Source organism: Heterodontus francisci, chromosome 19 (genome assembly GCF_036365525.1).
Source record: "Heterodontus francisci isolate sHetFra1 chromosome 19, sHetFra1.hap1, whole genome shotgun sequence".
Taxonomy (NCBI): domain Eukaryota; kingdom Metazoa; phylum Chordata; class Chondrichthyes; order Heterodontiformes; family Heterodontidae; genus Heterodontus; species Heterodontus francisci.
This window is the reverse complement of record NC_090389.1, coordinates 48743378-48756795: the sequence shown is the minus strand read 5'-3', so window position 1 is coordinate 48756795 and position 13418 is coordinate 48743378. Positions and strand designations below refer to the sequence as shown.

Here is a 13418-nt window from a genome sequence, read left to right as displayed (position 1 = left end):
ATATTACTGCCAAAACCTGTTCAGTTGTAGGTGTGAGAGTTTTTGTCGTCTTCCTGGATTTAGGAAATTTGATTTGCTGAGTTCTGTTTGTTTTGGTCAATGGCCAGTTCTTTTGTGGCCAAAGCTAATTCTGGGGGTCTCTATGCAATCAGTGTAACCTTGTTGGGGGTGAGATGGGTCATGAAATAAGGCCTATTTTATGGTAAAGAGGCATAGTAGGCTGCACTTGTGGGCAGTGTCAGTCGTTTGCTGATTTTATTCCATCAGGTCCCATGCTGATTTGTATGTTTGTAGGTCATCATTCTGCTGACTCAAGTTATCTGTATAATGTTGCGTTTTTTCCAGCAAGTATTGATATTTAGTAGCATTTCTCTTGCAAAATTAGTTCCTGTTGCTGTGGAGGGAGCTATTTGTGGATAAAACCAACTTGTTTTTCCAAGACTGCAATAGTATTGTTTGCTGCTGTATTTGAAGTTAGAGCAAACAGTGTTGAAAAGGAGAATGAAGGTTCCCCTTGCATTTAATGTCTCATGACCGAATGTCTACCTCATCTAAACTTACAGCCAAGTGCACTTGTTTGGATATGGTAGCCTGCTGGTTATGGTACTGAACAGCAACCCAGAGGTCATGCATTCAGATCCTACCATGGCAAATTGTCAAACCTGAATCCAGTAAATCTGGTAATTAGTGGGAAAACACCAGGAGGAAATTACCATGGATGCTGCCAGTCAAAAATGGGCAGTAACTGTCTTGGCCAACCTTGCCAACATGTTGCGATCAAGTTGAATGGCTTTTCAAAAAGGCTAGCCATTTATCTGTTAACCTAGGTTTTCAGCCTCGAGCTATAACAAATAGTTTATCGGTTATCCTTTACTAGCATGATCAAAAATACACATCAGCTATTGATTGAAGTTCATGTAGAGGGCCTTTCAGGATGCTGTTCTACGGTATTTGATCAGGCTCTTGACCTTTGACCCAATTGCATCCATACACATTCAGGAAGAAACATTAGATGCTTATTAGTGGGTGGGTGTGCTGCAGCTGGTTGACCTGTCCTCTTTAGCACACAGCTGTGTTACTTTGACTCAAAAACTGCTTCAGTTTTAAATTGGTCTTTTTGTTTTGCTCAGCACATTTTTTTCATGTACACTGTGCTTGTATAATGCAGGTTTAAAGCATATTGCTTGCTCATAAAATGTCTTGCTTTAATTGTATGACTTGGGGAAGATCCACATGTTTCTTCAAACATTTTGTGTTTGAACCGTATGTTGAAAAGGTAATGGGGATATTTATGTGGATTTTCCACTTAAATTTATGTTACAGAAGGTTCATATTTACCTTTCTGTATTTCTGCAAAGTAGATGTAAGTAATAGCTTTAGTGTAAATCTTTGTTGCGACCCACCTTTTGTATGCAGAGGACTTTCTATTATTGGAAACTTAAGTTTTCTCAGGTGAAGATCAAAAGATTAAGGCAAAGCAAGATCAGGTTGAGATTGGAAGATATGGATTGAAAAACACAAGAAAGAAGTGATAAAATGAATGCAAGGGAATAAAAGATGAAGTGTCATTAAATGAACAAAGAGTGGAATGCAGGGAAAGACGAGGATCAAGGAAAGGCTATCCATATCATGGTAAATCAATGTTCTGAAGATGTTTAAAATTAAATAGAATAAAAGTGCATTCAGGGCACTAGACATTTTGTGAGCCTGAAAATGAACTCAAAATCTTAATGTATGATCCTGCAGTTTTAATATGTTTTATTAGAACTCAATGTCCTCATCTCCCCATTCTTCTGTCTGCAATGCTTTATGTTTTTTTAAATGTTTTGGATTGTAGGGTCACTGATCAGTTTATGTCTAAAGCTCTTTCTGGTTTTAATTGGAAAAATAGGCAAAATTGATGTTGCCAAACTTCCAAGTTTGACTTCTGGTTGTCTGGATTGTCACAATTTAAAGCCAAATTTCAGCAAAAGGAAACTAGAGGGGTTTTTTTTGAACATTGAAATAAGAGCAGCTATTCAACATTTTTTTTTTACATGTTTTTGGGGTGCTTATAAAATTTAAGTTATGCAGAATTTACAAATTTTAAAGTAAAATGGAAGATTTGGGGAAGCGACAATAAGGTGAAACACCTGAGCACTAGTTTTTTTTTAAAAGGTCAGATTGTGTTAGGTCGAGTTAATATAGTAATGAGCCTATTACTGAAGTTTTAAAAATATATTTAGCATAACAATGGATATGTCAAGAACACAACTAGTCATTCTGGGAGTACAAGTGCCTTGAATATAGTCTGCTTTCTTGAGCATTCATTTTATTTTTATAGTTAATGCGCACTTAATCAAAAGATTGACTATTCCCACCTCTCTTTTGTAAAAGGTGACAATTCATTCACATAACCAGATCAGTTTAACATGACAATCATTAATTGCTAAAGTCTAGCCAGATAAATAAATATAGCAACATTTTCTTTTGAGCTGTGATTGTAAATCTAAATAGAACTACAATAAAGTTTTGAAAGCTCAGTTCTTTGCACATTCAATTCTAGTTTGAAGCTGCAATCCTTGGTGCTCTTCAGTTGCTCTTGGCCTATGTTTTGTTTCCCCTGGCTGTGATTTGATTGCTCATGGACTAATATTTGAATCTTCCACCAGTCAAAATGGCGCCTTAAGGTTAGTTTTATTGTGGTTTTAAGATCTTTTTTTCCCCATTAATGCTTCATTGTACACTAAGTCTCAAATTTGCTGGGAATTAAATACATGAAGGAAAGTTAATACAATAAAAGTACAACAGTACCGTAAATATTCTGAAAATATTGATCTGTGTGGCTTCTTATGTTTGCCTTGTTCCTGGTTTTATTCGGGGACTTGCTATTTATTACATTACAATCCCACCATTTAAAGTGTCGACACTTTAAAGTGGGCAGTTGCTTTTTTTGTCATAAAAGTGCAAACTCTTGATTTGTATTCATTTCAAGTTGCCAGTTAGAACGTCTTAAGTTTATTTCAAGCAAAATACTCTTAAGGATCTCTGACAATTTAATAAATTATTGCCTTTTTCTTTTTTACACTAATCATTGTGGAACTATATTTCAATGAAACTTTGATTTATATCTAAGCAAATTCGATGGACTCTGAATTATAAGCTTTAAATTTAATCAAGTCTTCTGGTTTCCAAGTTGGTCAGTTTAGAGTCAGAGTTTTTCTAGACTGAGTGATACAGACCCAGGTTTAACAGCCTGTCCTGATCTGACTATATTGTGTTAGTCTGTGTAGTGATTGGCCACAGAGTGGACATGGTTTTGGGCCGATGAGGTATAGAACTGTGAGCAATCTGGTCTAAGCCACTCACCTGTGTTATGCTTAGGTGGGAAATTGGATTAGAGTGGTTAGCTGCTCCTATGCCACAATATCAGTGCTTCTATGAAATTGACTGGTTGTAAAGATTTTTTTGTCAGATGATCACAGATAGAAAACTCAATGCCTTTGCTTTATCTCCCTACAATGAGAGTGAGTTGTTTCATTAAAACTGTTCATGTAGCAAAAAAGAAAAGAATGGAGGACTTTTGCACCCATGTTGCAGCACTACTTAGTTATGCTGGTCTTTGCGTATAGTGGGCAATTTGTGTTCACATGTTCATAGTGATGCCCTCCATCATAGTGTGGAGCTATTACAATACTAAATGGCACATCCAGCAAACTGGGCATTTATGAGGCTTGGTGGGCTGTTAGCAGCATCTGTGACCTCATCTAGGTTCCATGGGGACGGTAGAAAGACTACCTGTAGTTTTGTTCATAATTCCTCTGATAATGAAGTTGCTTATGCCAGCTTAGAGCTGGGCCTGGACTGCATCATGGCTCATGCTGGCAAGCAGCATATAACATTTGCCTCACAATAAGTGCCAAGTAATGGTCATCCTCCTGACCTTCAAAGAAGGAACAGATGTAAATATACAAGTCAGGATAGTTGATGACATGGAAGGGAAAGAGCAGGTGATTTCTTAGTGGGAGAGGTCTATGAGCTGGGAGGTGCTGCCAAAAGTAATCATGCTGAGTTGCTGCAGTTGCAGTGCACCAGTGATGGAAGGGGTGGTTATTATCTAGTTCACTGGCAGGGATGCAGATCAACCAGACTGCTTAGTCCTGCTCATTGTTGAGCTTGTTAAGTGATGTTATGGCTGCACCTGTCCAGATGAGTGGTGAGTAGTCCATTATACTCTTTATATAATGATGCGATGACGAGAACTTCACGCAGTACTCTAGCTGAGACCTAACTAGTGCTTTACACAATTTTATATTATATATGTTTCAACTCAAAGGAAACTACTATGCCTTCTTCACCACCTTATCTACCTGTCCTGCTTACTTACCCATCTAACTTTGTGCCAGCCGCAAACTTGCATACATTGCATTTGATCTCATCTAAGTCATTGATATAGATTTTAATCAGCTCAATCCCAAGCATTGATCCTCGAGGTACTCCAGTAGTTGTAATCTGCCAAAGCAAAAATCTTGCCCCTGGCACTGCTATGTCAGAGTCCCCCACCATCAATATCCAGAGAAAGGGTCACCATTGACCAGGATCTTGATCAGACCAACCTCAGTGAAGTGGCCAAAAGAGCATGTGGTCAAAACCTTGTCAATGGTGACCCTTTCTCTGGATTTTGATGGTGGGGGACTCTGACGTAGCAGTGCCATTGGCAAGATTTTTGGTTTGGCAGATTACAACTAAAGCACAGCAAGGATCAATGTTTGGGACTGAGCTGAATAAAATCTATATCAATGACTTAGATGAGACCAAATGCAATGTATGCAAGTTTGCTACTGGCACAAAGTTAGGTGGGAAAGCAAGCAGGACAGGTAGATAAGGTGGTGAAGAAGGCATAGTAGTTTCCTTTGAGTTGAAACATATGTAATATAAAATTGTGTAAAGCACTAGTTAGGCCGCAGCTAGAGTACTGCGTAAAGTTCTCGCCATTGCATCATTCCTGTAATGTGGTCACATTAGAGAGGGTATGGAGATTTATAAGGATATTGCTAGGACAGGAAACATTTAGTTATGAAGTAAGATTGGATAGGCTGGGGTTGTTTTCTTTGGAACAGAAGAGGCTGAGGGGAGATTTAAGTATGAAATTGAGGCACCTAGATATAATGGATAGGAGGGAACTATTTCCCTTAGCAGAGGGACCAATAGCCGGGAGTTTTAGATTTAAAGTAATTGATATAAGGAATAGAACCAAATCTTGATTAAATTCTGACAGAGGAGGGGAGAAACGTTAGTAGTGAAAATAATACAGTAATGTTTTAGCATAAAACTGAGGCATATTATAGTATGACAATATTAAAATATGCAATTTATACCGTTCAATTTTTTTCCTGGTTTGGTCTCTTTTTAACTTGACTTATAGAAATTAAAACAACTCTTGTGTATACACCAGTCTATACCCCATTCTGGAACTGGCACCCATATCTGAAATCCTGGGCAGGATTTTCCCTGCCCTGGGCTGGGGGTGGGTGGTGGTCAGGAAAATAGCAGGGAGTCACGCTGGGACTGCTCCCTGACGCAGTCCTGCCACTGGGGAAGTTTCCCAGCGGCGGGACTGGATACGTATTAGTTACCCACCAAACAGAGGCGGGCAGCCAATTTAAATACCAAAAGGCCCTATTAAGGACAATTTCCCTGGCTCCTGGCATTTTGCCAGTGGTGGAGCAGGAGGCTGCATGGTCCAAAGTGGGGTCTGTGGGCAGGGAAGCCATCCCCTGTGAGCCATCTGGCGGGGCCAGATTTAAATTTTTTTTTTTACTTGCCTATACAAGGACATCTCCATGTTGAGCTGCCCTGTCGATCCCTGGCTTGCCTCAGCAGTGTCCACCTGTCCTGGTGGGGCTGCCGAGGCTACAATGTTGCCAGCCCTGTGATTGGGCCGGTGGCATCTAAATACAGCGACAGCAAATGCCGAGGCCACCTACAGGAAGATTGCTGAGCCAGTCCCATGCCGGCAGGTGTGGGCTCGGGACTCTCATCTAGTCCCAGCATCAGGGTTCCAAAGTCCGTGGTAAAACACTCCCTCTGCCTTCTGTACCTAGCTGGCTGAAAAGCCAGCTGAAACAGGTCCAGAGAGACCATTTAAGAGGCTGAACATTGAAATTTGACCTGCTTACATTGGAACAGCTAAGTGAAATGCTGCCCTTTCAAAATAAATTGTTAGATGTCCAGAGAGGAGGCAGTCATGCCACAGTGAGTTATCAGGGCAGTGATGGCTTGAGGGTTAACAGGATTTAAGTACAGTTTTTCTCTCAGTATGAAATGGAGGAGAAAAAAAATGGGTGTTCCTTTGGATATTTCATTACTTTTTGAAGGCTGCACCATCAAAAGTGCATGTCAAGATTACAGCTCTTATTGTAATCAGTAATTGCACTTTAGAGCAACTCGTGACACGTGCTTTGAGACTATTAAGAAATGATGCAATGTGTAAATGTAAGTTTATTCTGAACTCCAACTGCTATAAAGTGCTGGCCTAGTGGTAATGTCACTGGACTAGTAATCCAGAGGCCCAGGCTAATACTCTGGGACCATGGGTTTGTATCCCACTACGGCAGATGGTGAAATTTGAATTTAGTTAATAAATCTGGATTTAATGGTGACTATGAAAACATTGTCGATTGCTGTAAAAAACCCATCTGGTTCACTAATGTTCTTTAGGGAAGGAAATCTGCCATTCTTATCTGGTCTGGCCAACATGTGACTGCAGACTCACAGCAATGTGCTTGACTCTTAAATGCCATCTAAAATGGCCTAGCAAGCCACTCAGTTGTATCAGACTGCTACGAAGTCTAAATGGAATGAATCTGGACAGACCACCTGGCAGCGAACTATAACGACAAACCCTGTCAGCCCTGTTCACCTTGCAAAGTCCTCCTCCTTACTAACATAGAAACGTAGAAAAGCAGGAGTAGGCCATTCGGCTCTTGGAGCCTGCTCTGCCATGGTTGCTCATCCAAACTCGGTAACCTGTTCCCGCTTTCTCCCCGTATCCCTTGATCCCATTAGCCCTAAGAACTATATCGAACTCTTTCTTGAATATATTTAATTATTTGGCCTCAGCTGCTTTCCTTGGTAGAGAATTCCACAGGTTCACCACACTCTGGATGAAGAAATCTCTCCTCATCTCAGTCCTAAATGGCTTACCCCTTATCCTTAGACTGTGACCCCTAGTTCTGGACTCCCCCTTCATCGGGAACATCCTTCCTGCATCTAGTCTGTCCAGTCCTTTTAGAATTTTGTAGGTTTCTATGAGATTCCCTCTCATTCTTCTAAACTCTAGCGAATGCAAGCCTAATTGACCCAATCTCTCTCCATATGTCCTGCCATCCCAGGAATCAGTCTGGTGAACCTTTGCTGCACTCCCTCCATAGCAAGAACATCCTTCCTCAGATAAGAGGACCAAAACTGCACACAGTACTCCAGATGTGGTTTCACCAAGGCCTTGTATAATTGCAGCAAGACATCCTGTACTCTAATCCTCTCGCTATGAAGGCCAACATACCATTTGCCTTCTTAACTGCCTGCTGCACCTGCATGCTTACCTTCAGCAACTAGTGCACAAGGACAATCAAGTCTCGCTGCACCTCCCCCTTTCCAAATCTATCTCCATTCAGATATAATCTGCCTTTCTGTTTTTGCTACCAAAGTGGATGACCTCATATTTATCCACATTATACCGGATCTGCCATGTATTTGCCCACTCACTCAACCTGTCCAAATCACACTCCTCCTCACAGCTCCCACTCCCACCCAGCTTTGTGTCCTCTGCAAACTTGGCTATATTACATTTAATTCCCTGATCTGTATCATTAATATAGGTTGTGAATAGCTGGGGTCCTAGCACTGATCCCTGCGGTACCCCACTAGTCACTGCCTGCCACTCGGAAAAAGACCCGTTTATTCCTACTCTTTATTTCCTGTCTGGCAACCAGTTCTCAATCCATGTCAGTACTTTACCTCCAATCCCATGTGCTTTAATTTTGCAGGCTAATCTCTTACGTGGGACCTTTTCGAAAGCCTTCTGATAGTCCAAATGCACCACGTCCACTGTTTCTCCCTTATCAATTCTACGAGTTGCATACTCAAAAAAAATTCCAGTAGATTTGTCTAGCATGATTTCTCTTTCGTAAATCCATGTTGACTTTGTCCGATCCTGTCATTGTTTTCCAAGTGCTCTGCTATTACATCTTTTATAATGGACTCTAGCATTTTCTGAGGCTTGTGCCAAAATTGGGAGAGCTGTCCCACAGAGTAGTCAAGCATCAGCCTGACACAGTCATACTCACAGAATCATACCTTACTGACAATGCCCTAGACATCATCATGATCATCCCTGAGTATGTCCTGTCCCACCAGCAGGAGAGACCCACCTAAGGTGGTGGCACAGTGGTATAGGCAGGAGGGAGTTGACCTGGGAGTCCTCTGGGCCCCGTGAAGTCTCATAGCATCATGTCAAACATGGGCAAGGAAACCTCCTGCTGATTACCACCTACCTCCCAGCAACCACCTGCCCCCCTCGTCTGATGAATCAGTGCTTCTTCACGTTGAATACCAATTGGAAGAAGCACTGAGGGTGGTAAGGGCACAGAATGCACTCTGGGTGTTGGACTTCAATGTCCAACACCAAAAGTGGCTCGGTAGCACCATTACTGACTGAGCAGACCAAGTCCTAAAGGGAATAGGTGCTAGACTGGGTCTATGACAGGTGGTGAGGGAAAAACATACTTGACCTTGTCCTCACCCATCTAGTTGTCGCAGACGCATCTGCCCTTGACAGTATTGGTAGGAGTGACCACCGCAGAAACCTTGTGGAGACAAAGTCCTGTCGTCTTATTGAGGATACCCACCATCGTGTTGTATGGCACTACTAGCGTGCTAAATGGGATAGATTTTGAACAGATCTAGCAACTTAAAACTGGGCATCCATGAGGCCCTGTGGGCCATCAGCATCTGCAGGACTGTATTCAATCACAATCTGTAACCTCATGGCCTGGCATATCATCCACTGTACGATTACCATCAAGTTGGGGGATCAACCCTGGAGCAGCAGGCATGTAGCTGGAAAATGAGCGATAAGTTACATGCTGTGTGCTTCTGCTTTCAAAATCAAAGCCTAAGAAAATTTCAACAGGTACTTGAATAAGTTTTCAGTTTTCAAAGTACAGAATGTTGAAATAATCAGCCACCGTTCACACTTGTGTCAAAAGCAGATATCAACATTCACAGGTATTTGCCCAACCATTATATTTATCCCTAAAAATCTTCTGCAGCACAAATATCATTAGCTCAGCTACATTATATTTTAAGTTTTTACTATAAACCAGTCAAGTATTATGCTGATGTAACAAATTACTTCAAAGGTTTTTTTTTAACACCATGAGTGTCTGATTAACTGTAAACTTTAGATTTTTTAGCTGTGGCACAGATTCCACATTACCAGTGCAATAAATGAAGCTTGAGCATGTGTGATTGTTAATTTGCAGTTCAAAATTTTCTGGCTGCTGAACCTTTTCTAACAGCCAGTGAAGGTCCATACATTTTTTTCGAAAGATATGCTTTATTCATAAAAATTGTAAAAGTACATTGCATCACAGTTCAAATTTGACATTACATAAAGTGCAGTACAGATCAGTTTCTTTCAATACAATATGTAGCACTCTGAGGTGCCTCACTGCTCGTACAATTGGAGGTTATATTTGCAATATACATTCCACGTCAAGCATACAGTCTGAGTGGTTTTACATGGGTTCCTGCCCCTTGGTGTACTAAGGCAGGAGAGCCTTAGACTTGTGGCCTTTCCCTGTTAAGCCTTTGCGACAGCTGCCCCAAGCTTTAGTGGTGTCCTTCAGCCTGTCGTCCTGGACCTTGGGATGTGCCAGTCTGCAACACTCTGGTCGTGGACAGCTCCATGCACTGGAAGACCAAGTTTCAGGCTGACCAAAGAGCTTCTTTCACTGAGTTAATTGTCCTCCAGTAGCAGTTGTGTTGGTGTGTGTCCCTGATTTGAAACTTGCCTTGCATGCCTGAAACTGAACAGTAGAACTGGCACTTGCTGTCTCTGGAGTCTCCAAAACAAGTCGTTTTTAGGTGACACTGCCACAGAAGTTTTGAACATCTTCAACAAAAACTATGTAAAAGCACTGCAAATTGGTCACCCTTGGAAAGGTGTGGCCAATTTCAAACTTTACGCAGTCAGTATTTGAGATCTTTCACTAAATTAGAGCAGTGACTGTTCTTTCGCAAATCTTATAGAATCCACTCTCTCCCTAACAGCAATGTGGGTATACCTGCACCAGATGGACTGCAGCAGGTCAAGAAGGCAGCACACCACCACCTCAAGGGCAATTAGGGATGGGCAACAATATTGGTTTGGGAGAGCAGAATTATATCTCAAAGCTATTTCAAACTTCTAGATTTTTTAAATTGGGCAATCAAAGTAAAAAGCCCTACATGCGGAGAATGTTCATACACAAAAGCTAGGATTCCTAAAACAATTATACAGTATTAGCAATGATTAGCTTGACTCAGATACAACTTGCCATAACTGACTAATGGTGTTCTGTTCCTGATATCTTGCATTATTGTATGGAAAGCATTAAAAATCTTCCAGCTTTATTATTACAGTTGTTGAAACTTGACAAAAATTGACTTATTTTGGGATGAATATTTCACAATGAAAATTTGGATATAGGAAAATTTAGTTGCTGCTCCATTGTTGCCCAGAAGTTGAATTTTTTTGTTTTTTCTGTATACAGAAAGAAGACACGGTACATCAAGCAAACCACCTGTGACCCCTCCATCAGCTTCAACGTACTCTTATCCTTCCACGTTCTCAAAAAACAGAAGCGGTAGTGATTGTGGGAACAATCGCTCTTCTGGTGGAAACTGTGCTTCATCCAGCTCTAAGTTACAAAAATCCCCCAAAGATAAACTTCACATCAGTGGTATGAGCAGACCACTTTACCTGGTTCACCATGGCAAGATGCACCATGATAAAAAGTTAGTGCAAGCTTTTCTTTTTGGTTGTTTTACAAAATATTTCTGCTTTATTTTCCCACAACAGATTGATTTTTAGCACCATGGGTTTCGGATATTTTAACCCAAACTTCTAATTTAATTATCAGTATCCTCGATAGCCAAGATTCTCAAATGGTTAGGATGAACATTTCCAAGTTAACCATGAACTATCTCATGTTCAGTAAGATGGCTGTGACACTTCACTGAACGTTGTGTTGCTTGGGTTCTTTGATTATCAAACTGGTTTGTCTTTCTTTGTTCACATCTTGTTGATGGCTAAGAAGTGCAGAAATGACTGAAGTTTAATTGTAGTAAAGTCACTGCCCAGGATGTCTGTGATTGGTCAATTTCTTCCCTGTACTCCTCAACCCCCAGAAAACAAAAAAGTATATGAGCTTTAGATGTACTCTGGCCCCAATCAGTTGTGTTGTTTTTCAAACTTGGCTAATTTTCACTTGAAAGGTTGTTCATATCAGGTTATTTGGGTATATAAAACACTGCAAAAAGAATATTTCCAATACAGTGCCATTACAACTAAAAAAAACTGTTGAAAGTTGACAAATTGCTAGCTTTATTATACATCTAATTTGGGATTTGATTTCAGTTTTGCTAATGGAAATTAAATTCTTCACACGTCAGGCATCAAACCCAATTAACTTAGTTTGAGAAATCTCTATCTGAAAGCTTGGATGAATGAAGTTTGAGGAATAGTTTAAATAAAAAATCTGAAAACACAAAATGCTGGAAATATGAAGGATTACTTGTCTTTTCTGTTTACCAGTGCTGACTGACCTGTTGTATGTATTGCAACATTCACTCTTTCTGTAGCAATTTATTCGGCTGATACACCTGAATTTAGTAGGCTCACCTTCGTTATGCACACGTACGAACATTTGTACTCCATACCATGTTTTCTAATTATGTTCTCATATATAGGATTTTTATATTTTGTATTTCTTATAAAATATATCTCCATATTTTTAATGCCTCAAGGGGTGTTGCCCGAGCTGGGATTCAGCATCAACCTTTTTATGCTTTCCAGGAATAAAAAAAAAAAGCGCCAGGGAATTCTAATGATGTGGAGCTATCCCAACACTTGTCTTCAGGATCTGCAATTTTAAAGCAATTGTTTTGAGGCTGGGAGGTCCCTGCTGCTTAATGTAATGGAGAGGGTGCAGAGGAGATTCATGAGGATGTTGCCTGGGCTGGAGCATTTCAGCTATGAAGAGAGACTGGATAGGCTAGGGTTGTTTTCCTTAAGGCAGAGGGGGGACCTGTTTGAGGTATACAAAATTTATGAGGGGGATAGATAGGAAGAAACTTTTCCCCTTAGTGGAGGTGTCCATAAGTAGGGGGCATAGATTTAAGGTAAGGGGCAGGCGGTTTAGAGGGTATTTGAGGAAAAATTTTTTCACCCAGAGTGTGGTTGAAATCTGGAACCCACTGCCTGAGGGGGTGGTAGAGGCAGGAACACTCACAACATTTAAGAAGTATTTAGATGAGCACTTGAAACGCCATAGCATACAAGGCTATGGGCCAAGTGCTAGAAAATGGGATTAGAATAGATAGATGCTTTGTGGTCGGTGCGGACACGGTGGGCCGAAAGGCCTGTTTCTGTGCTGTATAACTCTATGACTATGAGTGATCCTGAGATAGAAAGAAACTTGGGTTGGGGCGGGAGGTGGAAGAGAGAACAGAAAAGGAACAAAGGAGGAAAGAAACAATGAAAGACTCTGAAACAGAGCAAAAAAAGTAAATACTTCATCGTTCCTGCCTTTTCTTTCACTCCCCCTTCAGCCTTACTTTTTTTCTTCTTTTCTCTATTCTATCTTACACTGCATTTTCCCCAAGAAGATGGTTTGGAGACTTGGTCCAGGCCTCCAGCAATGCCACTCTATACCTAGCAGCTAGGACCTGCAGGCTAGTGTACTGGGGTGTTCAACTTCTCACCTACACGTCATAGAAAAGTATCTACTGCCACATTCAATAACAAAATAAAGTAAACGAGCCTCCTACCTATTATTCTGTGATAGTGTTGGAGCATTCCTATGAGTGGCCTTCAATGCGATTGTGACTCTTGATAAAAAGATTGAGCACTTAATTTATCTTACCATGTAGCCCAGACTTTCCTCACAGATTTACTGTTGATGCTCAGCACCTGTCAGCTTTTAAATCTGTGTATATATGCCTGGTTAGTATTATATAGGATTTCCCAGTCACCAGTTAGGTTTCAAGTGCTGCTGTCCGTATTCTGTTTACTGAAAACTGGTAAGTTGTAATAGTTGTGGGCAGTGAAGTATTAATCCCAGATTTTATTTCCCCAATTTTCCCAAGTTCTTTTCCAATATTATCTGCTACTC

At 40.8% G+C, this 13418-nt stretch overlaps 1 protein-coding gene across 3 annotated transcripts in view; it reads left to right on the top strand.

Moving 5' to 3' along the window:
- LOC137380048 (ataxin-7) overlaps positions 1-13418 on the top strand; it is a 143994-nt gene that overhangs the window by 94987 nt on the left and 35589 nt on the right. For all 3 annotated transcript variants that reach the window (XM_068051583.1, XM_068051585.1, XM_068051586.1), the window contains one exon: positions 10797-11040. In XM_068051583.1, the coding sequence (XP_067907684.1) occupies positions 10797-11040 (244 nt within the window). The remainder of the gene's footprint in view (positions 1-10796; positions 11041-13418) is intronic.